Raw genomic sequence first — 27,597 nt, 5'->3', positions numbered from 1 at the left:
CTCCCAGTTTCATATCCTTTATCTCCAACAGGGCAGCAGCGCCAGGCAAGAGGGGGTAAAAAGCTCTTTATTTGAAGCTCCAGGGTGGGGCAGGGCATCCGCCTCTATCCAGAGGCTCCCACGGTCCAGTTTCCCTACAGTTCAGTCAGGCCCCGCCACACAGTCCAGCTGTGCCCCATTCGCAGGCAAGTCAGACCTGCAGGTTGACAAAGGGTGCAAAGCCTGCCATGTCCTGCAGCAGCACCAGGGCCTGATGCAGCGGCGGCTCCACGTCGATGTCCACGCCGCGCTTCCGCAAGCGGCTCAGGCTGGGCTCGGCCACATGGTGGCAGTGCCGCACCCGCAGCGAGCGCAGGGCCGGGCAGTACTCGGCCAATGTCCTGGGGGAGGAGCCGGGTGAGCCTAGGGGCCAGGAGCCGCCTCGCCCGCGGTGGGGGAGCCAGCCAAGCCCCTGCCTCCCTCAAACTCAGCATACTTTTTCCCTCCATAAACGAGGGAGGGGGCCAAATGGAGTCATACATTCAATGTCTCCCGTGAAACCGAGACTTCCTCCTGCCTCTTAAAGGGGAGAATTGCTCCTCAGCTCCGCCCAGGATTTCAAGGTTTTCCCCTTGTTGAAGAAAAGCCAGAAATCTGACTGTGAAATCTGCCAATGTGTAAATACTGGTTCAAAAGTGTTTTTTGGGTTTTTTTGTTTTGTTTTGTTTTGTTTTTGTTTTACTATGGGCTCTATGGACTAGGCAATCTTAGAGGCCTTTCCTGGTCTGAATGGGGGTGCCGTGGTAGCAGAGAAATCCAGACACCACAGTTTTGCCTTTCGGCAGCTACAGCCCGCCCCTAACCCAGAAGTTAAGTAAGTGATTGTTTTCTTCCCAACCCACCGATCCCATGCCATGCCCAGGCACCTGACGCCGTCGCTCCCGACGCGGAGGCAGCCGGTTAGGTCGAGGTGCTCGAGTTCCGGGCAGTTCCGAGCCAACTCCTGGACGGCGGCGTCCCCCACATTGGCGTTGACTGCCAGCGAGAGGCTGCGGAGGCCCGCGCCGCGCCTCTGCGCCAGGTATACGATGGCCTCATCCTTGAGCTGACGGCAGGCGGTGAGGTCCAGCTCCTCAAGCGCCGGACAGCGGTCGGCGAGGCCGCGCAGCGCCAGGCCATCTACCCAGTCACAGTGCGCGAGCGAAAGGCGCTGCAGGCGGGGGCAGCCCTCCGCCAGCGCCCCCAGCGCGCGGCGGCTCAGTTGCCCGCAGCCGGCCAGCGCCACGCTCCGCAGCTGTGGATTCCGCGTCAGCACCGGCACCAGATCCTCGTCCGACAGCCATTCGTGACACGGCGCCAGCGCCAGCTCCTGCAGCCCCTCAGCGTCCCGCAGCAGCCAGGCCAATGCGGCCCGCGGGATCTGCGGTCCCACCTGCGGGCAGGGAGGCACCTCGACTCTCAGCGGGTCCCGGGGGCGGGACGGGTGCCGCCTCTCCGCACCCGAAGTTCTTTCCCGGGGGCAACCCGCCCTCGGGGCTTGCCATCTGCTCTCCCAGGAGAGATCCCAAGTGCCTACAGAGTTGAAACCCGGTACTGCCCTTTGAGAGTACTTCCCGCAGGGGGGCTCGCTTCCCGGGCATTCCTGTAGGCCCGGGAGGACGGGTAAGGGTAGACAGCTGGGTTGGGGGCTGGGCTGGGGGCTGGGCTGGAGGCGGGGCGGGGGCGGTACCCAGACGAGGCGGGGCTCTGGCCCCCGGCTCACCTGAGCGGCGTCGAAGCGGCGCAGCCCCGCCAGGTGCAGCTGCACTAGCGCCCGGAAGGCCCGGCTGACGCGCTGCAGCCGGAGCAGCTGGCGCAGCGGCACCCGGCTCAGGATGTGTGGGAGCAGCACGTCTTCCCAAGGCAGGTCCAGGAGCCTGCGGGTAAAGGGGCGGTGGCGGTGGCGTCCCGGGCCGCTGTCACCTGCGAGTCCGCCTCGGTTATGTTTCTGCGCCCGGGCTCCTAAGAACGGCCCCCAGACACGGCCCAATTCAGCTCCCCTCCCCTAGGTCCTTCTTCCCTTTCTCGGCCCCTCCGGTGCTCGGTACCTGACGGCTCCCGGCTCTTGCTCCCCTCCGGACGGCTCCATCGGTGGCTCCATCGGCTGCCTATTGCGCGTGCGCAGTAAGGTCTTCTCGCTTTGGCCGTGGAGCGGCCTCAGCGAATCCGCCTCCTTGGGCTGCAGAGACAGACCGATTCAATCGAGTGCGGTCTCACTGAGGATCCTATCTGAAAGCGTTCCGGATGGATCTCGAAACTGAGAGCGGAACAGACCGATGGCGTAACATCAGATCTCGCTTTCTCGGCTACAGGGCTTGAGAACTGAAGCTGGAGAACGCGATGGTGCAGAAGAGACTGGCTGTTTTTTCGTCTTGGGCCAGTGGCCGCCTCTGAGTGAAGTGGTGATGGGAGGAGCAGGCAAAGCCAAACGCAGAAGGGGCGGAGCCAAGACTCCAAGGTTCTGGGCCTACCCTCTGCCCTCTGATCGCGCTTAGCGACTTTGAAAAATGGGGAGAAACTATCCAGGCTTTTACTCTCTGGCACGTAGTAGGTGCCCAATAATTGTTGAATGAATCGAATGGGCGAAGCTAGAAGTATTCTTCCTTCATCAAGCAAACTTGCCCAAACCTCTCATTCCTGGTTAGTTGTGAAGTACGGAGCTGTCCAGCCCCGTCCACTCCCAGAAGATTTGGAATGGGTTTGCACCTCGAGGGGAGAGACCTAGAAGGAGCTAAGAAGGACTGTCTCTCCAGCTGGGTCCTTATCTTCTCCCCAGGAGGTCTAGAGTCCTGAGAAGAATGAGTGCTCAACCCAGCCCACCAGGACTACCACTTCTCGGTTGACCTGGGGATTTAGTTGTGGGATTTGGGGCTGGGCCCGCTCTGGGGGCAGTGATGTGCCACAACTCTAAGCTCAGACTCTGGGCGGCCCTCTCACCGCGTCCGCAGTTCCTGGTTCCGGGGTCCGCTCTGGGGAACCCCCGGAGCAGTACTTTCCCCATCATCCATTGGTGGGGAGGGTGTGAAGGACGCTGAGGGTTACTACTGTCGCCGAGAGCTGCCCCCTAGCAGGGCTGCGCTCTCCCTTCGTGCAGCCGCTTCTTCATCTCCCTCTGCATCACGAAAACTGCTTCCCATCCATTATTTCATCAGGGCTTCGGGCACTTCTGCAAGGTGAGCAGCTCTGTGCTGTTGCTCCATTTTAAAGATGGAACCGAGGCCCTGGAGAGGACGCGTCTTGTCCAGGGCCAAGCGAGTCGCGATAGAAAACTCAGGCATCCTAGTTTTCCCAGAATCCCTTCCACCCTCCCCCACCCCCCAATGCAGCAAGAAGGGAGAAGCCAGCAGCAGGGAAGGACCAAAGAGAGTTAATTTGGGTGAGGGACTTGCTTCCTCTTCCTTAGCCTGCTTGGGGAGGGGGTAGGTGGGAGAACCGACCTCCGCTAAGATAGAGCCTTGTAGGCGCGCACCACCTCGGGACGCGCGCCTCCTCCTCCTCCTCCTCGTTTTGTTCGCGCCTCTGCGCCTGCGCAGTGCGACAAATCTGGCGCTGTCCCCTTCAGCACCACGCGGAGCCCGCGCCGCCCCTCCCCGCGGTGAGCCCCGCGCGCCCCCGCCGCGCACGTCCTCGCGCCCCCTGACTGCCCGAACGGACCCCTTCTTCCGAGGTCACCACCTGCATGCCCTGGCGTACCCAAGGAGAGCAGTTGCCATAGTAACTCTGGCAGTGCTTTCCTAAAATAGCTGGGCCCCCTTCTACCTTGGCCAAGGGCACAAGGGTTGCCTGCTCCCCACTTCCTCCACTCCTGGCGTCATCCCGTCTAACATTTTACCCTCAGATAGGCAGGACACCTAACTCAGACAGCAAGGAAGTTCTTTCTGACGTCTGACTAACATCCCTCCTGCTGCATCCTGGGCGAGTGGTCAGGGTTGGGTCTCCTGGATCCTAAACGCAGAACCTCTTAGGGTTTGGTCTCTCCCCATATCTCTCTCCCATAAGTTGATGGTCTCCTGGATTTAGGGGGCGGGTCCGGTCTACACCCATACGGTGTGCTTGGCGCGGACGCGTGCTCGTGGGGGCGGGAGCGCGTGTGGCATGTAACAGGTCATGTGGCAACCTCCTAGGGACACGCGTGGGGTCTGGAGCGGGACACGCGAGTGCAGCTGGGTCCGGCGTGTGGCTCGGGGGGCGGTGGAGGCAAGGGACGACTGGGGTGGGGCACGTGAGGGTCTTGGGAACAGAACCGGGGGTTCCATACATCCTCCTCCTCGTCAGGGGCGGGTCTCAGGTTGGCGGGAGAGCCCAGGAGGGACCTAGCGTCGGGAAGGGGGGCCAGCCTCCCGGGCTCAGGGCCGGAAAAGGGCGGGGGGTGGGTGGGGGGGATTAGCTCTGCCTGAGCCGCGCGTAGGGGGGAGGGGGAGGGACTGAGAGGCAGGCGGGCCTGGAGCAAGCGGGAGCAAGCGGGAGCCGCGCTGCCTTCACAGCTGAGCTGGGCCCAGCCTCTTCCCCGCCTCTCCTCGGCCCCAGCTCCAGGCGAGCAGCGGTGAGTACTGAGGCAGCTCCTGTCGGAGCTGCAGTGGGGATGCCCTGGGCCCCCATTGAGCTTCAGAAACCTGCCCGGCAGGGTTGCTGCTCCTGACCTCTGCCCCTACCCTGCATTGCCACCAGAGGCCCCTTTACCCCTTTAAGGGTTGGATAAGATCTGTCATTCTTTTAAGAGGGAAGGAGAGACAGGGTCTGGTGCAGCCTTCCCACCCAGAGACAGGTGACTGGTGGGGGTTGGGGGAGAGGGTGTGTATGTTCCTGCTTAAGTATGTGTGTGAGGTACATCTGTATTTTTGTGTGTGACTAGTAGGTCTCTGTGTCTGAATACGCCTGTGTTTGTGTGCATTGGAGAATGAGGGCCTGTGTGTATATTTGGGTGTCTCTTTGTGTGTTCTTGTTTGATGACAGTATGTGTATAAAATAAGCATGTGCCTTTCCATTACACACATATTTGTTATGACTGTGAGAGTGTATGAGGGTGTGTCTTTGGGCAATGTGTATGTGTGTGTATGTGTGTGTGCCTGGGTCCATGTGTGCTGGAGGTGTTGCCTAGGAATATGTTCAACTGTGTACTGATATTATTTGTCTGTGTGTGTGTATGAGTGTGTGTACCTGTATAGAGAACAAGAATGTCCCTTTCCCATTCAGCATGTATACATTAGGAGTAGAGGCCTCAGTTCTCCCCTTCACCATGTGCCTCTCAGCCCCTCATGATCCCTCTATAACATCCCCCTCCATCGTCTTGCCTTTCCTTCTAGGAAGCCTGAGTTCTCTCTCACTGAGTAAGGGGCCTCCTTAAGAGAGACTCTGGGGAGGGGGCATGGCTGTATGATGGTTAAGACTGACTGATACTCCTGATCCAGAGTGTGGGCTACCAGCCTTCCCCCTCCTCCACCAGAAGTACCTCCAAAATGCCACAGGGACTCTGAACTCACTCAACTTCTGAAATAGCTTCCTTTTTCCTCCCAAGGTGATGCTCACGGCCCCCAGACAGAAGGAAGAGAGCCTGGGGCCCATTAGGGATACAATTCTTTTCTCCTCAGGCCTTCATGGAAGTAGCCCAAGTAGGAGGCCTGATCACTTCTAGCTAGGGGTGGGGTTAATGATGCCACATTCCTAGGATGGGCTAAGCCTCTGGCACTTAGATGGCCCATTCAGCTTTCCCCTCTCTGTCTCTGCTCTCCTGCCCATCCACCTCCCCTGCAGCTTACCCTCTGCTCCCCTTCCTCTCTTGCAGGCCTGTCCGAAGAGCATGCTGCCCCCTCACTCCCCGCCTGGCCTCGCCATCCCTGCCCCCCCAGCCTGACCCCAGGCCCCAGCATGGCCCAGGGTGCCATGCGCTTCTGCTCGGAGGGCGACTGTGCCATCTCCCCACCACGATGCCCACGCCGCTGGCTCCCCGAAGGCCCAGTGCCACAAAGTCCCCCAGCCAGCATGTATGGCAGCACAGGCTCCCTGCTACGGCGGGTGGCAGGTCCTGGTCCCCGAGGCCGGGAACTGGGACGTGTGACAGCACCCTGTACACCCCTGCGTGGCCCCCCCTCACCCCGTGTTGCTCCCTCACCCTGGGCACCCTCTTCACCTACTGGGCAGCCCCCACCGGGGGCACAGAGCTCTGTGGTCATATTCCGCTTTGTGGAGAAGGCCAGTGTGAGGCCACTAAATGGGCTACCTGCTCCTGGAGGTTTGAGTCGGAGCTGGGACCTGGGTGGGGTCTCTCCTCCCAGGCCCACCCCAGCCCTGGGGCCTGGCTCCAACAGGAAGTTACGGCTAGAGGCATCCACATCAGACCCACTCCCAGCTGGTGGAGGCTCAGCTCTGCCTGACAGACAGGGCCTTATACATGGGCCACCAGCCCAACCTCAGGTTGGGGCAGATGGCCTTTACTCCTCTCTCCCCAATGGGCTGGGGGGACCCTCTGAGCACCTGGCCAAGCTATTCCCAGGACCTGCTGACAGTGGACTCCTGAACCAGGTAAGTGACCTCCCTTGGGCCCCCTGGAACCCCAGAGTCCCAGCAAAGGGGCAAGGCTTGGCCCCTTGGCAGTTTTGGGCCTGTCTGCTGTTCATGCCAAATTCGTCTACCTCTCCTAAATCTGTCTCTTTCTTGCCCTCCGTGTTTGTCCCTGCACCTTGGTACCTCTATATCTGTCCCTGTGTGGTTTTCTTTCTGTGTTTCGGTCCTGTGTTCTTGTGTCTTTGTATGTATGGTTTTATCTCTGGGTGCTTGTGTCTTTCTCTCCCTCCCTGGCTTAGGGGGACACCTGGTCCTCCCCCCGGGAAGTCTCCTCTCATGCCCAGAGAATTGCTCGAGCCAAATGGGAATTCTTCTATGGCTCCCTGGACCCCCCAAGCTCAGGTAAGATCCTGGACTGAGGCGAAGGGAACAGGGCAGGGCCTTCTCCACAGCAGCTGAGGCACGGTAGGGAGCCTTCCTTTAAATCTCCCCCCAATCCTTTCCTGGGCTCATAAGTTGACTAATGCCTCTCCAAGCCTCAAATTTCCCATCTGTGTTAGGATGGAGGGTCAGGGGGATCATGGCTGGGTTGGGCACCTGGAGGATGCTAGATTGTGGAGAGAGGGGATGGCAGGATATCAAGAGTCATTCTATAAAGGACAAAAGAAGCTGGTCTCCCTCAGGCCCCTTGAAGTTATTTGACAACAATTTGACTTGAAACGAGCTTCACTGGCACCAAGAACAAGCTGAGTTTGTAGCAGGAAGAATGGTGGCTAGACAGTGAAAGAACTTCCTGCCAATAAGAGGCAGCAGGAAAGAGCTCCTTCCTAGAACAGAATCCAGACAGGGAGCTGAGCAGGATAACCTCCTGACCAGGATGCCTATGCACACTGCAGGTGCTAAGCCCCCAGAGCAGGCCCCCCCATCTCCACCTGGGGTGGGCTCAGGGCAGGGCTCTGGGGTGGCTGTGGGGCGAGCAGCCAAGTACTCCGAGACGGACCTGGACACGGTGCCCCTGAGGTGCTACCGCGAGACCGACATCGATGAGGTGCTGGCTGAGCGAGAGGAGGCTGACTCGGCCATCGAGAGTCAGCCCAGCTCTGAAGGCCCACCTGGCACTGCCCGCCCACCTGCCCCACGTCCCAGTCCACGCCTTGGCCCTTATCCCAGCCTGGGCAGTGACAATGAGGATGAGGACGAGGACGAGGCAGGTGGGGAAGAGGATGTGGACGACGAGGTGTTTGAGGCCTCAGAGGGGGCCCGGTGAGTGGGGGAGTGGGACAAGAACGTGGCCTGCTCCTTGGAGCTGGCCCAAAGGCAGAGCTGGGGTCAGAGGGACAGGAGGGGAAGATGAGGGTGGGCCTGGGAGGGTCAGGACCAAGCTAGTGGTGTAACAGGGCGATGCAGCTGGAGATTCAGGACAGAGGCCCCAGGCCTAGCAGAATGCTGGGGGTGTGGGTGGGGGGCTGTCAGAAAGAGCCCATGGGGTAGGGAGTAGCCAGGACAGAGCAGGAAAGGGGTTCCAGTAAAGAACAGGAGGCAGAGTGAGGGGTTAGAATCAAGCCTGGGGGCATGGGAGCATCAACCCGGATCCTGGATCCTGGATCCTGGCAGGAGAGTGGGGAGTGTGGGGGCTTTCCTCTCCGTCTCACACCCCACTGCAGCTTGGAGCCTCATCTTCTTCTCCTAAGATGTTGCCAGAAATAGAAATGGGATGGCAGGAGGGGAGAGGATCAGGGAGGAGGAGAAAGGGAGATTAGCAGGAAGGAAGAGAGGAAATGATTGGGTGCTAGGGATGGGTAAGGCTGGGGTGCCTCAGGGGGACTGAATAGCTTGGTCAGCCTGTAGTGGGGACTCCCTACCTAGGTGGCTTTTTTAGAAGACTAGTGGCCTGTGAGAAGGAGGTGATAATCCCCTTCACAGAGTCATATGAGAATTCAGTAAAATGTTACCCAAGAACTGTCCTTTGGCCCCTGATCCGAGACTCTTCTGCCCCTGCAGGCCAGGCACCCGGATGCCCCACCCTGGGCCTCTGAAGTCGCCTGTGCCCTTTCTACCTGGGACCAGCCCCTCAGCTGATGGGCCTGACTCTTTCAGTTGTGTGTTTGAAGCCATCTTGGAGTCACACCGAGCCAAGGGCACCTCCTACACCAGCCTCGCCTCGCTGGAGGCCCTGGCCTCACCTGGCCCAACCCAGAGCCCCTTCTTCACCTTTGAGCTGCCTCCCCAACCCCCTGCTCCCCGGCCTGACCCGCCTGCTCCTGCCCCACTTGCACCTCTTGAGCCAGATTCTGGTACCAGCTCCGCTGCTGATGGGCCTTGGACACAGAGAAGGGAAGAAGAGGAGGCAGAGACTGGAGCCAAGCAGGCCCCAGGGAGGGAGCCCCCTAGTCCCTGCCACTCAGAGGACAGCTTTGGGCTGGGGGCGGCACCCCTGGGCAGGTGAGTGATTCCTTTGGTTCCTCAGAACTGAGGTCCCCCGGGGCCCCAGGTACAGCTGCTCCAAGGGAAAGGGCCTCAGTGCAAAGATGTAGTTTATATTCCTGACCCCTGAAAGAATGGCTAGGGGATGCGGATGTCAGTTTTTCCATGTGGAGGGCTACTACTGGCGGTGATGGGGAGTCCCTCACAGCCTCCTCCCTTGGTCTCACATCCAGTGACTAGTAAAACCATGATTCTAGATTGAAGAGTTCCCAGAGAATGCCCTCTTTTCTTCTCAGGAAGGCCCTTCCTTCCCCAGGCAGAGCCTCTCATCTGGTTAGAAGTCTTGTGACCTTTCCCTACCCCACCTGGAGGCTTCTTTCAAAGGTGCAGCCACCAGCCTCTCCCATTGCCTCCCTCCCCTGTCACCTCCCCTTTTCAGGCAGGAGCCTCTCACCCTTCTCCAGGAAGTCCTGTCACCAGTCTAACCTTTCTGCTCTCCCTCTGCCAGCTACCCTCTCAGTCATGAAGCCATGGCAACAGGAGGGGGTGGCCGGGGAGACAGTTGCCTAGCAACCAGGAGTTTCCGGCCTCTGTCTCTGGGGTGACAGGTGGCTTTGCGAGTAGAGCAGCTGGGCGGGAAGGGAAGGGGAGGAGGAGACAGGGGATGAATGGGGTGCATGCTGACCCCCAGTCCCCTCTACCCCAGAGCCTGCTTCTTTGTGGGTGGAAGAGAAGGACCAAGGAGGAGGCTCCCCTCCCTAAAAGGCCAGAAGGAGAAAGACATAGGGTGGGATGGTGTCCCTGCTGCCCTCAAATCATTGTTTGACCCTACACTGTTCCTCTCTGGCAGCCTATCTATAGCCCACCTTTGCCCATATTCTCAGAGATAGAGGACTATGTTCTCAGTAGGGCCAGCGTGGAGACGGGAAACCTGTGCCTAATAGCGAACTCCATAGGGAGCTTTGGAGAAGCAGTCAAAATTCCCACAGCAGAATGAGGGATGTGGGTTAAATTTGATGTAGGACTACCACAGAGAGATAGTAAGTATGGAATCAGCTGATAGGACCTGTACAGTGTCCTCTGGAGAAAAGAAAAAGGCTTTCCCCATGCCCCAGTCTCGCCCTCTCTGCCTTCTGGGTTTGGAGGCCCAGGAAGGATCCAAATGGCCCCAGAGGGACTGCCTCACCTCTGAGCTGGTGTTCTACCCTGGCAGCGAACCACCACTGAGCCAGCTGGTGTCCGACTCAGACTCAGAGCTGGACAGCACAGAGCGGCTGGCCCTGGGAAGCACAGACACCTTGTCCAATGGGCAGAAAGCAGACCTGGAGGCTGCACAGCGCCTAGCTAAGAGGCTCTACCGACTAGACGGCTTCAGGAAGGCTGACGTGGCGCGGCACCTGGGCAAGAAGTAAAGCCGCTGGTTGGGACTTCGAAGGGAGGGGTAGGGGGGAGAATGCATCCCAGACGGTCACACCTCCACATCCCCTCTAGCTAACTGCCCCCATCTGGCCCCTTGACCCTTTCTCCTGAGACTCCACCTATCTGTCTGTCCTGCCCACAGCAATGACTTCAGCAAACTTGTGGCTGGCGAGTACCTCAAGTTCTTTGTCTTCACTGGCATGACTCTGGACCAAGCTCTCAGGTGGGTGGTGAGCCTTTGGAGGGTGGCCCCCACTCTCTGGACCTGGTGTGCCTCCTCCGAGCCCGTGTGCCTCTCCTAAGCTGCCCTGATGTCATCCTTCCCAGGCTGGCTGGGCATGGCCAGAAGTTGGGGCTGCCTGGTTAGGGGACCTCGTGTAGGGGTGATGTGCTCCCTCTTCCCTTATCCCCAGGGTGTTTCTGAAGGAGCTGGCCTTAATGGGTGAGACCCAGGAACGGGAGCGCGTGCTGGCCCACTTCTCCCAGAGATACTTCCAGTGCAATCCCGGAGCCCTGTCCTCAGAGGGTGAGGAAGCCAGGGGGCAGGGGTGGTCACTGAGGCAGATGGGCACGTGCGTAGGAGCAGGAGTGTGTGTGGAGTAGTGAATGCATGCACAAGCTTGCAGGCATGTGAGCATGCATGTGTGCAGTGCTGACGTGGCTGCATGAGTGTAGAACTGTGGGTGTGGGCAGGCTTTGCTGGGGTCTATGGTGTGTTGTGAAGAGCAGGTGTGTTTGCATGCCATTGTTCACATACAATGTGATTTGGCTGCACTGGTCAGCATAACTGGCTTGTGAGTAGTGCATACTCACAGAGGCATGCAGGTGTTGGGGATGAGGTCCCTTTTAGGGATCTGCTGGAAAAGAGAGATCTTTGGCATGAGGAGGTAGGGTTCACTATGGGGATGTGAAAAAGTATGACTATGTACAAAAGTGTGACTATGGGCCAAAAGGGACAGGAGATGAACTGGAAGGCTCTGGAGGATAGCTGTGGGAACGAGTCCCTGGGAGGTGGCCCTGGGAGATGGCCGAGGCTGAATGTCAACTCTCCCCTAGACGGTGCGCACACGCTGACCTGCGCTCTCATGCTACTCAACACCGATCTCCACGGCCATGTGAGTGGGGGTGGGGGGGTGCTGGCGGGAGGGAACCCAGAAAACAGACTTCGTCCAGAGACTTCAAGGCCTGGGGCCCAAGGCCCCCCTCACAGGCCTCTGTGCCCTCACTTAGAACATTGGGAAGCGCATGACCTGTGGAGACTTCATCGGAAACCTGGAGGGCCTCAATGAAGGCGGAGACTTCCCCAGGGAGCTGCTCAAGGTGGGGAGGGGGGGTGAGGGGAGGAGGGGTAGGGTAGAGCTTGCTGGAGTGGAGGGATGGGGGCCTGTCGGCAGCGTGGAGGTGGAGGAGGTGAGGGGCTTGGAGGCCCCCCAGCTTTAGCGCTGGATCCTCTAGTGACTCAGCTCGGGTACCTCCCCCTCCCCCAACCCCCACACGCCGGCTCCCCCGGAACATGCGCACTGGCGTGCAGTTGGGGCCGCGCGCAGTGGGGGGAGGGGAGGCGGCTCTCAAAAACCAGCGATCAGGCGGCCTTGAACCCTGCATTGGCCTTCTTCAGTGCCTCTCCTCCAGTATTCACTGAGGGTGGGAGGGGCCCCAGCGTAGGGCGGGGACACACAGGTGCACTGCTTCCCTCCTCCTGCTCCGCCCCTTACCCCAGGACAGATGGCCACAAAGGCCCTTCTGGTACCAATGCCCAGGAGGGACCCAGAGGTAGAGGGGTCCAAATGGGACAAAAGCTTTTCCAAGGTCTCAAAGCCAGTTACATTCAACCTGGGACTAGACACTGCTCTTCTGACTCCCTTGTTGCCCAGCCCTGCTCTCAGACGCCAACACTTGAGGGGTTTAGCTACACAGGGAGCTACACTGGGACTGGTATGCGTGGGAGGAGAGGGTGTCCCTGTCCTGTAGGTTCACTCTTTTCTCTGATCCGTTGGTTTTATGCAAGGAAGCTTGGACTCTTGAAACCTCTAGGGTTGGCAAAGGGGTCTCTGGGCCGTCGCATACGTGTGACTGCACAGGAGTGTCTTTGGGTGCGACTGTGAGCTTCGGATGTGTTAGGCTTCCGAGTTTGGGAATATATCAGAGTGGGAGGTGTCCATTGTGAGTATGGGGTGTCAAAGAGTTGAGGTATAAGTTTGAGTTGAGTTGCATATATATGCTTTACGGAGTTGGTAAATCAGGGGCTTCGGCTTGGGGTCTGTTTGTGCTTTAAGGGGTTACGATATAGTGTGTCTGAGTTGGGGTGTACGTTGGGTGTTTCTGTGTATCAGGGTGTATATCTAAAAATTGGCTGATTTATGGCATGCATCGTGAATAGGGGTTGCATGAGTGAAAGACTACGTTCTGAGGTGTGCATCAGAATTCGTAGTGTCTGCGAGTCGGGGTGAGTGGATTGGTGATCTCGGTAGTGGTAGTGGGTTTATGTAAGCTGGGGCGTGCCTACGTGAGTTGGGACGTACAGCCTCGGGCGTTCGAGGGGCGTTCGAGGGGCGTTCGAGCTGCCTTCGGCTGGGTGAGTTATGAGGCTGGTGCGATTCCACGGCCGCCGCCATCCTTTGCCACCGTCCCGCGTGTCCTGTCCTGCCTCGGGGGTGGGGGCAAGCGGCCGAGGGGACGCGTTCCGACCTCCTCTGCCGCTGGTGCCCCAGCCCGGACGAGCCGGGAGGGGGAGGGGGCTGCAGACCCTTCAGGGTCCGCCCACCTTGGCAGCCGCGGGCCGAGGGGCTCCCGGCGCCGCTCCCGGGCCGGCCCCTGAGGCTCCGGCCCCTGAGGCTCCGCCCCGTGGCGGCGCGCCGCGGGCCCCGCGCGGTCGGGCGCCTCCATTTTGCGCCGTCCCCGCCCCCCGCGCTCGCCCTCCCTCCCCGTCGGCGCCCCCTCCCGCTCGCGCCCAGCCGCAGAGCCGACAGCGCCGCCGCCGCCGCCGCCGCCGCCGCCGCGCGCTCCGTGCGTCGGTGGGAGCCGGGCCGGGCTCGGGCCGGGCCGGGCCGCTCGCGCCGGCTGTCGAGGGGGCCGTCCGCGGGCCGTCCGGGCCGCCGGGCCGCCGGGCCGCCGGGCCGCCGGGCCGAGGGCGGGCGGGGGCATGGCCGGGGGCCGCGGCGCGCCGGCCGGGCCAGCATGATCGGCGTCAACAGCATCCACAGCAGCGCCGGGCGGCTGCGCTCGCGCTCGCTGTGCTCCGTGCGCTACGGGCGCACCCACCGCGGCGCCGAGACCCTGTGCTACGGCTGGCCGCAGCGCTCGCGCAGTCTCAAGCCGGTGCTCTACACCGACCTGGTGGTCAGCCGCCTGCAGAGCCGCAAGAAGAAGAAGGCGGTGAGGGCGTGGGGGCCGCGGCCCACGCCAGGCTGGGGGCGAGGGGGCCGAGGGGGCCGAGGGGGCCGAGGGGGTTGGGGAGGGCGGCGGGGCTGAGGGGGCGGCTTGACGGAGGCACCGGCCGGACTGAGCGGGGAAGCCCAGCAGGGACAGCGGCCATGGGTAGCCAGGAGTGGGCATGGACTGGAGGGGGAAGGGCACAGACCGTCGCATTAGGTGGGCATCTCAAAGCAAAGGGCCTTTGGGTCTTCCGGCTGGGAGCGTGACGGGGCTCACCGATAGGGCTTAGGACTTTGGAAAGAAGACGTGGTTGTGGGCCAAAGAGGGTCCTCCGAGGGGCGGGGGCTGAACTGGAAGGCCGCAGACGGGCGGGATCTGGGTGGCCACTTCAACCTCCTGGCCAGAGTTGGAGAGTGAGGGTGTGCTGGGAGGGCTGTGTGTGCATAAGGCTGGGATGTGCTGTGTAGGGGGTGGAGGCTGTGAGATGTACCCACCCCTGGATAGGGTGTGCATGTGTGGAATGCTGGGCTAACCTTGTGGCTGTGACTGTGGTATGTTGGTGGTGGGGTGGGGGGCTGTGTCCCATCGCGGAGAAGGCACCGACGTCACCACTGCACCCAGCTCACGCAGGCAGCATCACACGCCACACGCTTAGCCCAACACGCACATGCTGGGGACACACCCACTCACAGACAGGCTGGTGTAATCGCCCCCACAGTGGGAGGTGCAGCTGTGGACTCACACTGCAGGCCACTCCCAAGAAGGGTCCCCTCTGCAACTCCTGGAGCCCATGCTGTACTCTGACCACCCTGCTGCCCCCACAGGTCCCCCATGACAGATGTACAGAGGGGCACTGACTGCTTCAGGAGGTCACAGGGAGCTTGGGGTGGGCAGGATTTGGAAGCTAAGACTTCTGCCTTTTAGACTAGTGTTCACTCCGCAATCCTGGCGTTAGACTTGCTGTGGCTGTCTGGGCTGGGTTAAGTGCTCAGTTTGCCCAGGGGTTAGGAGCCATGAGAGTATGTTCTTTGTTAGCCAGAGAGGGAGGTGACAGAGTGAATACCTGTTGCTGGGCCTCAGTTTCCCCATATGTTGTGTGGGGTTTATCCTATGGAAACAGGGCCAACACACACGATTGGGGAAAGGAGAGCTTCGTGGGATGCTCTTTTCTATTCCTTCCAGGGCTGTGCTTCTCCCACCCAGGATCTGGGTTGGATGACCCCTCAAAACAACAGCAAAGATAATAGCAGCTGCCATTTATTGTGCATCGATCGTATGCCTGGGTGCCCTATGCTGATTGCCTGCCCTACGTTACACACCGTTACTACGTTTGTTCTCCCCATGGATACTTGCCCAAAGTTCTGCAGCAGAAGTGACACAGTATTGTGTCTTCCGTGTCCCAGTTCTGTTTCAGAGCCTGTGTTCTTGCTCATTACACCCCCTGCTGCCCCACACTCCTCATTGTTTCCTCTCCTGAGTTGGGAGGGAGGGCTCTGAGCTCTGGCATTGGGGTACATGGTTTGCCTCCCCCAGGAATGACCCATACCTGCCTGATTTGTTCCTCCACACCAGGCCTTGTACAGCTCCATCAAGAATGAAAAGCTGCAGTGGGCCATGTGAGTCCTGGGGCTGTGTGGTGAGGGAGCTGGGGTGTGGGGAAGGGGCTGCCCCGAGAGGCTGAGAGTGCTCAGGCAGCGCCTGTCAGTCCAGGCTAGGTTGTGGGGCAGGGTAGGCGGGTGAGGCCATGAGAAGCACTGAGGCTGCCTCACTTCCTTCTTTGGAGATGGCTGCCTGGGCTTGGGGTTCTGTGTCTCTTCTCTAGCTGGGTTGTTATGACAAGCTAGGTTGGGGTGGGTGGCCACTGTCAGCAGGCCTGGGAGAGGAGTGCTGAAACTATAAAGGGAAGGTCCCCTGGCAACTCAAGTGGGAAAGCAGAAGTCTCTGGAAGTAGAGCCCTGACCAGTAGCACGAGAGGCCCCTCTCGGGTCCTAGGGAATCCAGAGTATCACAGAACAAGGGACAACGTTGTCTACTCTTGGCAGTCTCAGTGGAAACAGACTCAGAGTTGAATCTTAGAGGAGTCCCAATTAAGGGAGGAGGTCCAGTTTCAGCCTGGGGCCCCCTGTCTGAAGGGCAAAGCCTCATCTAAACAGTCACTACGATCACTCATATTTGCTGGTATCTGCTGGTAGTCCAGGCATGAGTCACTTGGGTTGGGGGCTCCCAACCTGCAGGAGACAAGACCTCAGAGGAGGCAGAGCTCCAGACTGGCGTGCACACTGGGACTTGGGGCAGGCCTTGAAAGAAGGGAAGCATTTGGCGAGAGGGGAGTTAATATCTGGGAGGCAAATAACTATGTGGTGGCTGAAATGAGTGTGGGGTGAGGAGACCAAGAGGAGGCAGGCCTGGCTGGCTGGAGGTTGGAAGGAGAAAGAGACAGTGTTGGCAGAGCATAGACTCTACGTGGGAGGTGATAGGGAGCCACTGCAGGTTTTTGATCAACAAAGTGACAGGACAGAACCTGACTCTTTAGAGGATAACAGAGCCTGCTGACCAAGAGCTACTCAGCGATCACTAGGAAGCTACTTCTGCCACCATTTAGCCAACAAACTATGAGCAAAGGGTGTTGCTGGGTGTGGTTGAGACCGCTGAGTCAGATGTGCATCTGCCCTTGTGGAGTAGGGTGGGGGGTTGGTGTGTGTGTGCAGAAACAGAGAGGATGGGGACGAAGGGACAGTCATGGCCCTCCCGTGCCAAGCTCTAACATGTGAGGAGATGTGCTACCTAGAGGAATCTCACCTGAGCAGGGGGCACAGGTGAGATGAGGTCTGTCAGGTGCTGAAGTGCTCACTTTTCCCAACTAGTCCAGGCTCCAGTACCCCCAGGGAGATGTGGTGTGAGGTGGGAGATAAGGCTCCAGCAGCCTCGGGTTGAGGGGAGCCCACCCTGTGAGGGGCAGACAAGGGGGTGCTTTCCTGGGTGGGCAGAGGCTAGGGCTGAGGGGGGGTCATGGCTGCAAGGCCAGCCCCCTCTGAGGTGATCACACCTGCAGAGACGAGGAGGAGCTGAGACGCTCTCTGTCTGAGTTGGCCGACCCCAACCCCAAGGTCATCAAGAGGGTCAGCGGGGGCAGTGGCAGCGGCTCCAGCCCTTTCCTGGACCTGACTCCTGAGCCTGGGGCTGCAGTCTACAAGCATGGGGCACTGGTGCGAAAGGTGCACGCAGACCCTGACTGCAGGAAGAGTACGTGGCTGGGTGGGGAGGGTCTGGGGGATGGAGGGGAGGGGGCCTGTCTCAGGCCCCCTGACCTGTCTTCCTTCCCCCCAGCACCTCGGGGCAAGCGGGGCTGGAAGAGCTTCCACGGGATCCTCAAGGGCATGATCCTCTACCTGCAGAAGGTGCGGGGCCAGCCCAAGGGGTTGGGGTTGAGCTGGCTCAGGGGAGTGTGGGTGGGCTGGGCTAGGCGGGGCAGGGACCATGGCCAGGACAAGATGGGCACCCTTGCAGGAGGAGTATCAGCCCGGGAAGGCCCTATCAGAGGCGGAGCTAAAGAATGCCATCAGCATCCACCACGCACTGGCCACACGTGCCAGCGACTACAGCAAGAGGCCCCATGTCTTCTACCTGCGCACAGCTGACTGGCGGGTCTTCCTCTTCCAGGCCCCGTGAGTGCCCTCCTCCTGCCATCTGGACCGCTTTGCCCCTCTCCCACCGTGCTCCCCTCCCTTGTCCCTGGATTGCCTCATTTCTTCCCAGGCCACACCCTGAGCCAGGCCAGGCATCCCTGGACAGGAATCCTGGGCCCAGGCCCTAAGCGGCAGTGTGGTCTCCCTAGGAACCTGGAGCAGATGCAGTCCTGGATTACTCGCATCAATGTGGTGGCTGCCATGTTCTCTGCACCCCCCTTCCCAGCTGCTGTTAGCTCCCAGAGGAAGTTCAGCCGCCCTCTGTTGCCCAGTGCTGCCACCCGCCTCTCCCAGGTACCGCCAGCTCCATCCACTTGGTGCCAGTGGGATGGAGTGGGGCAGGCCCAGCCCGACTGCGGTGTGGGATTATGTAGATGTCCACCACACCAGGACATTGGCCTGGGGCGGGGGTGAATGAAGGCTGAATCATTTCCACTCCACTTATGAAGGTGTTAACCTAGACGTGGTGCTTTGCCTGTCCAAAGGATGGGGCACCTTTTTAAAAAACTTTGCACAAAGGCACTACATATACTAGTGACCCTGACTGCACTCCCCCTGGCCTCTAGGAGGAGCAGGTGCGGACCCACGAGGCCAAGCTGAAGGCCATGGCAAGCGAGTTGCGAGAGCACCGGGCTGCGCAACTGGGCCGGAAGGCCCGGGGCAAGGAGGCTGACGAGCAGCGGCAGAAGGAGGCCTACCTGGAGTTCGAGGTGAACCTCCCGCCCTATGGCTCCTTTCTCCATCAGGGAGGCTCAGGCTAGTGGTTAAGGGCACAGGCTCTAGGAGGATGGGACCAGCTGGGTGACCTTGGACAGACTGCTTACCCCTCTGAGCCTGTTTCCTTTTCTATGGGCCAGGGATGACATTCCATACCCACTAGGGTAATGAAGTGAGATGAGGTCTGTCAGGTGCTGAAGTGCTCACTTTTCCCAACTAGTCCAGGCTCCAGAAGTGTTACCTGTTATAATATGCAGCCTCAAGAGAGCCCAGAGAGGGTAACCAACTTACCAGGGGATCATGTCACAGTCCCTGGAGGCTTTGGGGGCCTCAGAGGTGGGCGAGAACCTGCCGTCTCCTAGCCTTTTTTGGCATCCCTCCTTGGTCCAGATGGGGGTGAGATGGGCAGAGGGTGGAGAGCAGGCTCACAGCCACTGCCCCTCTACCTCAGAAATCCCGCTATGGCACATATGCAGCGCTGCTTCGGGTCAAGCTGAAGGCAGGCAGTGAAGAGCTGGATGCAGTAGAGGCAGCACTGGCCCAGGCCGGGAGCACGGAGGATGGACTCCCCCCACCTCACTCCAGTCCCTCCCTACAGGCCAACCCCTCCAGCCAGCCCCGGGCTCAGTGTCCTGGCTCAGAGCCTCGCACAGGGGCAAGCAGTGGGCGGTGGAAGCTCTGAGTTGAGGGTAGGAGCGTGGGGGGTTGGCACCTGCTGGGCACCTGCATGACATAGCCCTGCCTGAGCCCGGGCCGGCCTCGGGTCACCCATGAGGGCCCCTTGGCCCAGAGCCTGACCGCGCCGGACGCGGTGTCCGGGGCAGGGCAGGGCTAGGCCATGGGCCTCTGGAGCCTAGGTTAGGGGCCCCTCTGAGACCCCCATTTTGTGATAATGTTTTGCACTTTTTCGTACGAGGGGTGGGAGGCTGGGGGGGGAGGGGCCAGGGCCCTTTGGACTTTTGATGCTTTTTTTGGGGGGGAGGCCTGACGTTTCTGCTTTCTGCTGAGACCACCCCCACCCGACACCAGCAATCCCCCTCCATCCTGGGGCCTGGCTCAGATAGAGGCCAGGAGTTGGGGCTAAGCTGGTTTTCCCTCCTTCCTTCCTGAGACTCACCCTCTCTCTTTCCAGAGGTGGAGGAAGGGTATCCATGCCTAGGCCCCCTACACAGTCGGGGGACAGCACGGCCTTGCTTTCCCTCCTTCAGTGGGTCCTGCCCTTTGTACAGCCTCCACTCCCATTAAAACTGCTCTGGACTTGCTGGCTGTGCCTCCTTCTCCTCTCTCCAGTACCTGGCTTGGGGCCAGGTTAGGCAGATGGTTCCAGGGACAAGAGTCACATCAGGGGTTGCCATAAGTTAGGAAGGGTGCTGTATCCCCTCCCTTTCCCATGAGAATCCTTTATTTGCCCCAACTGAGGGGTGGGCATGGGGTGTTAAATAAGAACTGGAATAGGCAGGGGTGCTGTACAGAGGGGGCCAGGGAGGGGGCTGGTTGGTGGGCAGCAGTTCAGTGCACCTGAGGCTGGGGGTGCCCATGGCAGAGCCCTCCTGGTGGCTCAGGGGGTGAGCCCAGCTTCTCTGCCTCCTGTTCCACCGACTGGCTCCCGTATGCACTGTCCTCCTTCACCTCTGCTAGGAGAGTGGGCACAGGGAGGGCGAAGGGAACAGTCAAGGTCTTAGGCCTCCCACCCTCAAGGCCCGGATCTGCCTTCCCAGTAGGACCCCTTTACCTGTGCTGGGCAGCTTGTCTCGGGCCTCAGGGCCCCTCAGCAGCCTCACTCCTTCCTCCAGGCCCATGTCAGACAGGGCGCCCAGCAGGCCTGCCAAGTCCCCACCAGCCAGCTGGAGAGAAGGAAGACGAGTGAGATCAGAGTTGGGTCGGGAGCCCTGGGGCCAAGGGAGCACCTGAGAGCTGAGACAGGAAAGAAGCCAGGCATGGAGCAGGGGCGGGCGCCAGCTGACCTTGTAACTGCGCAGGAGGCTGCCGCTGGGTGAGGCAGTCTTCCGGTATGTGTCCACCAGACTGCGCAGCCCCAGCCGTTCTGCTAGTTCTGCCCAGCTGCCCTGGGCTCCTGGCCCATCTAGCAGATGCTCTAGATTCTGTAGGACTGCATCCTCAAGTGGCAGCTCTGGCCCTGGCAGGGACACACACACAGATGTGTCTGTTAGCCCCAGAGATGGACACAGGCAGGCACCTTTCTCTCATGGGACTCTCACAGTCCTGGGGCAGCGGGTGGCAACAGGGAGGGAGCAAGGGAGCCCTCCTTCAGAGGCTCTAAAGAAGAGACCTCTGTGAGTAGGGATTGGGGCCTGGCAGTGGGTGAAGAGATCTCACCTGCAGGACTGGGTGGGGTCAGGGGAGGTGCCATGGTGTCCTGAGCAGCATTTAGCAGCAAGGTCTTCACCTGGGGAGACAGCCTCAGTTTCATGACGTCCCATCCCAGTCCCCAAGCCCAGGTGCAGCTTCTCGGGGCCCCATCCATAAGCCCAGGTACCCCATTCCCTGGTGCTTCTAGTTCTCACTAGCCTCACCTTGGTGCTGCGAGTGAGGTCAAGAGGTGTATGGCCCCGGGAGCTGCCTCGGGCGTCCCTCTCAGGTCCCTCAGAATCTGAGTCACTACCAGAGGTAGGGGGCGAAGGCAGTGGGCGCAGGGGCTCCTCATTCTCTGCATGGATATCAGCACCTGGGGAGGGAGGTAGTCATGAGAAGATGGGAGCCCACATTAAGAACTGCAAAGTGGGGGTTGGGAGGCACCCCTCTTCCTCCCCCCAACCTTGGGGCATCCCATTCATATGCCCCAAGGATGAGGCTCACCAGCCTTTAGAAGGAGGCGGGTGAGAGTGGGGGATCCCAGTCCCGCTGCCAGGTGTAGGGGTGTGTTTCCCGCAAAGGTGCGGGCATTCACGTTGGCACGGAGCTGTGGGGTGCAAGGGAGTGGTTGATCACAGCACCTACTGACTGGCTGGCCGCCCCTACCCATGCATCTTCACCGTCCTTGTTTCTACAACCCTCAGCCCCACACCCTCAGCAGTCCTCGGTCCCACCTTGGTGACCAGATGTGTGACCAATCCCAGCTCCTCCATCTCTGTGGCTAGATGCAGAGCTGTTCGGCCCCCCTGCCTCTCTGCAGCCTCTACTTCAGCCCCGCTGTCCACCAACAGATCCAGGCACTCGGGGCTTCGGGCACGGACTGCCAGGTGTACTGGATACAGGCCTAGGACACAGATACTCAGCCTATAGCAGCCATCCCCAACATGGCCCCTGACCAGCTGGCCTCAACGCCTCATGTTCACACCAGGCACTTGCCAGGTGTCCTCCCTGGGCTCCACCTTTGCCCCCAGTCTGCAGGGGGTGAAAAACTCACCCTCGAAGTCCGGCATGTGCAACAGTTGGGGCATGGTGGGAACCCCACTGCGCAACAGGGCGCGCAGCAGGTCGGGGGCACTGGTGCCGGCCCGGAGAGCTAGATGCACTGCGGAGTCTCCGTGCCGATCCAGCAGTGCCGGGTCTGCGCCCACCTGCAGCAGGAAGCTCACCATGCTCGTCTGCCCGGTGATCACCGCCAGGTGCAGTGGTGTCTGGGGACGCAGGCAGAATGAGCCAGGTCCGCCCCTGACCTAGGCCCACCTGCCTTCCCACTCCTGCCCCCTCACCAATTGGTGCCCCTCACCTGGTGCAAGTGATTGGTGAGGTTGACAACACCCAGGTGCCGGGCATGGTAGATGACGTGGGCTATTTGCTCGATGACACTGGTCTGCCCATGGATGATGGCCAGGTGCAGCGGCCTGAGGGGTGGGGAGCAAGAATGTAGCCAAGCAAGCCAGGCCACTCAGAGCATCCACTGCCCTCAAAACGCCCGCCGCTTCCACGATCTCTGTCCCTGGGGCTTGTGGAACCCAGACGTCTCCGGAGGCATCGCTGCACCTGAACTGAATCCTTCTGAACACCCAGTGCAGTATATAAGTACTATCATTGTGCTCTTTTAACAGCCTACAAAACTGAAGCGGGGAGCGATCAAGTACCTTGAGCACAACTAGTACGTAGTGAAGCCGGACTTGGAACCGGGTCTCTCCGACTCCACAGCCCTGGCTCAGGCTCCTTCCCCGCCCGCACCCCACGACCTTCCATCGCCCTCCAAGTCCGGCCTGGCCGTGGGAGCCCGGGTGTCCCTTCCTCCCGCTGGCCCACCTACGTGTCTCCGTTCTCGTCCTGAGCCGTCAGCAGGTGGCGCTGTCCCGCCAGCAGCGCGCGCGCGTCCGCCGTGACGCCGTAGTCCAGCAGGGCTCGGGCGCTGCGCTGCGCCAGGCCGAATAGGCGCGCGTTGTACTCCCGGGCTGGGGGCGACAGGGGCGTGGGCGCGGGCTCGGTCCCCACCCGCAGCGCCCCGACCGCCCGGATTCAAGAGGCTGTACCTCGCTGCAGCAGCTCCGGGGCCTGCGGTTCGCGCTGGGGGGTGAGGGGGGACGCGCTCGGCTCTGCGGCTTCCTCCCCGGCATCCACGCCAGGCGCCCCGGCGGCCATCTGCGCCCCGCCCCCGCCTCCGGGGTAGCAGCCCAAAGGGGCCGAGCCGGTCGGGTAGGGGCTGTAGGCCAAGGAGGGGAAAAAGCCGAGGCTGCCACCTGCGGATACAGGCCGGGCTGTGGGTAGGAGGCACCAGCCAGGGCTCTCCCCACAACCTCTCTCCCCGTCACTCCTCCCTCCTCCATCCCCCTTCCCGCCACCAGCAGCCCCTCACCTCCTCCTCCAGCTCCTCCATAACCTCCAGCCGAACCCCCAGAGCCTCCACCCATGTGGGAGCCACCCCCGAAGTGCTGGGAGAAGGTGGGCAAGGCTTTCCTCCGTTTCCGTTGCACCTCCTCCTTGTCTGCGGCCAGAGGGAAACGAGATGTCAAAACCCCAATTCATGCACCAGCCTCAAGAGCTCTGTCCTGAGTTTGGTCATGGCCCTCCCTCAAAAGCCCTCAGGCTGCCTCCTAGGACCACCTCTTCCTGGGACCTTCCCCACTCCTGACTTGACTCATGGGTCCCCTGATCTAGCTTTGGGACACTCCAGCCCAGGCTACACCCCCCCCCCCCCCGCACCCCTGCCTTCCACCCCCTTCAGCCCAGCTCCACCTTCCACCAGAGGGTAATAGGTGAACTGTTTGGAGTCCGAGACATCCCCCCCACGCTTGCGTTTCAGTTGCAGGAACACGGTTACAGGACGCTCAATCTTCATCTTGTGATAGGGAGGTGTCCGGAACACAATGGCATACTGGGGGGTGGGGGGGGGGGCAGAGGAAGACAGAAGGTGTTATTGAGGCCTTGGCCCAGTTCAGCCTCCAGCCCTGGCCCTGGCCCTAGCCCTGGCCCTGGGGTACCTGTTTATGAACATCTGTGGGAGAGAAATCCCCAAAGGCCTGCCATCCATTCTCATCATCTTCGTAGAACCGAACCTCAATGTCATCTATAGGGAAGAGTGAAGCATGGCCATGGCTCCTAATAGAATCTGCAGGGCCTTTTGTCCTAGAGCTGCCCTGGCTCCCCATCTTGATACCCAGCATCCCAGGCTCCCAGCCTCACCTTTCTGCACCTTGTCACAAAGCAGATAAACCTCATCTCCACCCCGCACAGACCCAGCTGTCTTGTCCATTCGAGAAATCTTCAGGTTCGAGGCCCCAGGAGACTCTGTGGGGTGGGATAGCAATTACTTGAGGCAAAATAACAGCCATGGCCCCATTTATGGAATCAGGTGCTTTGTATTATTATTTGAACAACCCCAAGATGTACAAGAACTACTAGTATCTTCATTTCCCCAAGATGGAAGCCATACTGGGGAAATGACTTGCTCAAGATCACTTGGCTCATATGTGGCAGGTCAAGTTCAAACCCAGGCCTGTCTGACTCTACAGCTTGAGGTTGCCCCCCATGCTCCCTCTGGCACCTAGACCTGGCACCCCAGATGATCAGGATACTCACTGCTGTCATGGATGGGCTGAGAAATAACTGGCTTCAGGGGCAGGGAGAAGGAGCCATCGCTGGCTCGAAGGAAGGCAGAAAAGCGCAGCCTCACGATGCTCAGGTCCATCACCTTCTTCAGCTCCTTGGCCTCTTGCTCCAGCTCCCGCCGCTCAGCCTCTGGGTAGTGGACATATATGTGACCCCTGCACTCCTCCCCCTCCTCACCTCCCACGACCCCTCCTCCCCCCCATACCAGTAAGGCCCTGGGGCCTGGAGCGGAGTCGCTGCCTCTGAAGTTTTTGTATCATAATCTCCATCATGTTCTTCTTGGTCACATGCAGGACGCCCAAGTTGTTAAATCTGGGTGGGGGGAGGGGGCGGAGGAGTCAGAAGCTTTGTAGGCAGTTCTTTCCTCCTGAGGCACCCTCTCTACTGCCAGGCCTCAGCTCAGCCCTCATTCTTCCAGGAAGCCTTCCTGGTTTTCACTTGGGGCCTGGGGTTCTGAGGCCAACCTGTCTCTCTCCTTGGTCAGATGCTAAACTCACAGAGGCAGGCTGGGGCCTAGGACTGGGAGGCAATGAGGGGGCACCTACTGGGCAGTCATGTCCTTGGGCCCCACAGACACGGCGCAGACCCCCAGCTCCGAGCATTGCTTGCCCACCAGGCTGTGGGCATGAGCGCGAGGTGGGTCACTGTGCGTTACCAGGTCCACCTCAATCTTGGCTGGTCCCTCGTAGTTACAGATCTGGGAGGGGTGAGGGTTGTCAGTAATGCCCCTGAACACACTCTTAGCCCACCCTCCATCCAGCACCATCCTGACTCACCTTGACTGTGGGATAAGTCTTCCGACCCTTCTCACTGGAAGCCCCTGGCAATCCTCCATGGGAGGGGCCTTCACAGCCATATCGAAATCGGAAGCCTCGCTGAACGTCCCAGGGCAGATTGACAATGTGAACAGGAGGGACCCCTCTTTTCCCCCCAAGCCAGTCACACTCCCAGCCATCAGTGACCACAATTGGCAGTGTCTCTCCTGAACCACAACACCTCCATTGTGATCAGTAGCAGTCCACCATTTCAACCCGAAGTGGCCTCCGTGATCAGTGACCCTCCCCATGGCCACCCAACTACAACTACCCCACTGGTCCCTACAGCCGAAGTCCTCCCACACCATCCCTTCCATTCACTCACCTGCTTAGGCTGTTCGACTATCACCAAGTAGGGACCATCAGCTGGGGACAAAGGGGCCTTGCTGAGCCAGGATTTCAGGGCCATCCCCCAGTCAGAGGGCACATGCTCCTCCCTCCCCCCTCTCTAGGACAAGGGGAGCTAAGGAACTCACTAACCTGTCTCTGGGGCTGGCTCCTTGGGCTCTGCAATGCACGGGTCGAATTTGAAATCATCATATTCAATCATGCCATCCAGACCCTGGTTTGGAAACAGATTAGGGTGGCAACTGATTCTGAGGCACCCCAGAGCCTTCCACTTCCCAGCCCTGGGTAGCCACTCCCTTTCCTCCCCAGACCCATAAAAAGCTCCTCTTGGAAAAAGTTTGCAGACAGGCAGGCAGACTGACAAGCAGGTTGAGATAATCAGAGGGCATTACAGGTGTAGGGGGGCAGAGGGGCCTCCGACAGACAGGCAGACAGACAGACAGACATGGGGGGCAGCCGGCCGGTTTTAGGGCCAGGAGGCGTGACTCACTGGGTCGTAGCAACTTTCCATGTCTCTGGGCTAGGCCCGGCTCTGTCTGGTGGCTCCGGCCAGGTTCTGTTTCCCAGAGTGTTTCAGGCTCCCGCCTTAGGTGGGGGCGGGGGGCAGTGACGGGGGCGGGGGGGGGGGAGAGACAGATCAGGACACGAGGGGGGGGGCGAGTGGGACCCAGATTTGGGGGAGGGTCTGATCTCTTCCAGCCACCCGTCCGGGTGTGGCGGGCGAGATCCGGCAGAGAGCGAGATCCGGAGCTGGGCTGGGCAGGGCCGGGGAAGCGGCAGGAAAGTTAGAACAGCTTAGGAAAGTCCCGAAAATACCAGGGGGAGGCGGGGCCGGAGGGGGCGGGCCTGGAAATGACGCCACTGGCCCCGCCCCCGCGGCGGGAGGGGCGCGAGGTCGGCGGCGGCCTCCGAGCTCCCCGTAGCGGCTCTGAGGGCAGAGGGGCAGCCAGGCCCAGGGAAGCGCCCCTGGTGATTGGGCCCCCTTCCTCGTCCCAGGGCAGGTGCGGGGGACTGGAGGGCCTTTCAAAGATGGGGGACGCTCTCAGGTCGGGCGAGGCCCGCCTCCCGCCCCCTCCCCCTCCCCTGTCCTGGAGCAACCTTGGGATTTTCTACCCTGAGGGAGGCCACGGCTGATTCACCCGGGGGCTTTTGGGGGGACATTCCTGCTGTAGGAAGGCCTCCTTTCCGACGGCCTGTAGGCGGGGGCTCTTCCCGGCGGGGGCCCCCGGGGTTCTGCCCCGAGAACGGACTCTGGGGCCGTGGGGCGGCGGGGAGGAACAGGGTCTCCTTCTTGGGACGGGCTCTTCTGTTGCCTCTCCCCGAAACATCTTAGCAGTCGTTGGATCCGCACACCGCACCTGCTCCGGGTGCCCACGCCCCCGGCCCCAGGCCCACAGCCGTGTGTGTCTATCACAGGCATAGTGTGCGTCGTCCCATGTGCGTGCGTGAAAGTCGTGTGTGCGTGGTGTCAGTGTGCACGTACCGGTGAGCAGGGCTGTGTGCAGGTGAGCGTCTGTGAACTTCTCAGTGTGGACGCGTCTGAGCGTGTTTTGATATGCCAGGGCACAGGTGAACATAGGAGTTCGTGCGTGAAGGATCTGGGTCCAGGCACCTGTGCACGGGTGAGCATGTTTGCGTGTGCGTGTGTGCGAGTCTGAAGGCATGGACAGTGCTGTGCACTCGTTCGCATGCGCGTAGGTGCACGTATGGGTCCGCGTGTTTTGTTTTGTTTTTTTGTACAAGGATGTCGATGAGTATCCGTACGTCTTGTTCGTGTGCGTCCTGTGTGTGCTTGCATATACCGCTCTCCAGCCCTGAGCCTCGCTTAGTTAAGGGCCCTCCTTCCGCCCTTCCCCGCGTCCCGGCCACTCACCGCGGCGGCGGCTCCGGTTCCGGCTTCTCTCCGGCCCGACCCACCTCGGACCGGTCGCGACACTTCTCCACAGCCACCCAGGCTCCAGCCGGGAAAGCCCCTTTTCCACCCCCGGGAGGGGGGAATTCCCGTGACGTTTCCGTGCGTCACGCCCCGTGCCCTTTTTCATTGGCTGAAAGTTTAACTCCGGACTCGTGCAGCCAATCCGGAGCGACTCACGCACGCCCCTTAGAGGGGAGATACTAGCTCAGGCGGAGGGGTCGGGAGGTAGGGTGACGGTCCGCTACTGCTAGGGCTCTGGCGGGGGGACCTGTCGCAGGCTGGATTCGCTGACCGGGCGCCATCTCCCGGCCAAGGGCCCCGGCTCCGGTCTCTTTACCCGCCCCGCCAGCCCCCAGACAGCTGGCAGTCCCTGCTGCTACTCGGCTCG

General features: G+C 60.5%; 3 protein-coding genes across 18 annotated transcripts; 1 reads left to right on the top strand and 2 right to left on the bottom strand.

The window, feature by feature from the left end:
- Positions 1-51: 51 nt before the first annotated feature.
- FBXL15 (F-box and leucine rich repeat protein 15) lies at positions 52-2,197 on the bottom strand. The gene is made up of 4 exons (XM_072739871.1): positions 2,067-2,197; positions 1,742-1,895; positions 906-1,411; positions 52-380 (listed from the first exon to the last, which is right to left on the bottom strand). Exons 1-4 carry the CDS (start codon positions 2,117-2,119, stop codon positions 191-193), a joined length of 903 nt encoding a protein of 300 aa, XP_072595972.1. The 5' UTR covers positions 2,120-2,197; the 3' UTR covers positions 52-190.
- On the top strand, positions 2,096-23,755 carry PSD (pleckstrin and Sec7 domain containing). 14 transcript variants are annotated; one of them, XM_072739863.1, is made up of 18 exons: positions 2,145-3,191; positions 4,503-4,561; positions 5,801-6,537; positions 6,819-6,921; positions 7,416-7,782; positions 8,521-8,961; positions 10,157-10,351; positions 10,505-10,585; positions 10,776-10,888; positions 11,419-11,477; positions 11,593-11,682; positions 15,310-15,353; positions 16,790-16,980; positions 17,065-17,135; positions 17,245-17,402; positions 17,573-17,717; positions 17,990-18,133; positions 18,592-19,402. In XM_072739863.1, the coding sequence occupies exons 3-18, from the start codon at positions 5,884-5,886 to the stop codon at positions 18,820-18,822; spliced, it is 3,087 nt and encodes a 1,028-aa protein (XP_072595964.1). In that variant the 5' UTR covers positions 2,145-3,191; positions 4,503-4,561; positions 5,801-5,883; the 3' UTR covers positions 18,823-19,402. The 14 variants fall into 14 exon arrangements, 9 of the variants coding, with proteins under 9 accessions (XP_025848565.1, XP_072595964.1, XP_072595968.1 ...); XM_072739866.1 differs by lacking the exon at positions 2,145-3,191 and adding an exon at positions 3,338-3,394; XM_072739864.1 differs by lacking the exon at positions 2,145-3,191 and adding an exon at positions 3,534-3,613.
- On the bottom strand, positions 19,489-27,597 carry NFKB2 (nuclear factor kappa B subunit 2). 3 transcript variants are annotated; one of them, XM_072739869.1, is made up of 23 exons: positions 27,168-27,597; positions 25,785-25,879; positions 25,427-25,508; positions 25,272-25,312; positions 24,908-25,006; positions 24,677-24,828; positions 24,337-24,443; positions 24,102-24,260; positions 23,706-23,810; positions 23,504-23,589; positions 23,259-23,397; positions 22,879-23,007; positions 22,556-22,762; positions 22,336-22,477; positions 21,814-21,928; positions 21,508-21,721; positions 21,188-21,357; positions 20,958-21,060; positions 20,675-20,826; positions 20,478-20,547; positions 20,105-20,277; positions 19,873-19,984; positions 19,489-19,771 (listed from the first exon to the last, which is right to left on the bottom strand). In XM_072739869.1, the coding sequence occupies exons 2-23, from the start codon at positions 25,803-25,805 to the stop codon at positions 19,650-19,652; spliced, it is 2,700 nt and encodes an 899-aa protein (XP_072595970.1). In that variant the 5' UTR covers positions 25,806-25,879; positions 27,168-27,597; the 3' UTR covers positions 19,489-19,649. The 3 variants fall into 3 exon arrangements, with proteins under 3 accessions (XP_072595970.1, XP_025848571.2, XP_072595971.1); XM_025992786.2 differs by having other exon boundaries at positions 19,489-19,774; positions 27,168-27,280; XM_072739870.1 differs by lacking the exons at positions 24,677-24,828; positions 25,785-25,879; positions 27,168-27,597 and having other exon boundaries at positions 19,489-19,774.

This window comes from Vulpes vulpes, chromosome 15 (assembly GCF_048418805.1).
Source record: "Vulpes vulpes isolate BD-2025 chromosome 15, VulVul3, whole genome shotgun sequence".
Classification (NCBI taxonomy): Eukaryota; Metazoa; Chordata; class Mammalia; order Carnivora; family Canidae; genus Vulpes; species Vulpes vulpes.
Note: the sequence above shows the minus strand (reverse complement) of the source record. Positions and strands in the feature narration are given on the sequence as shown.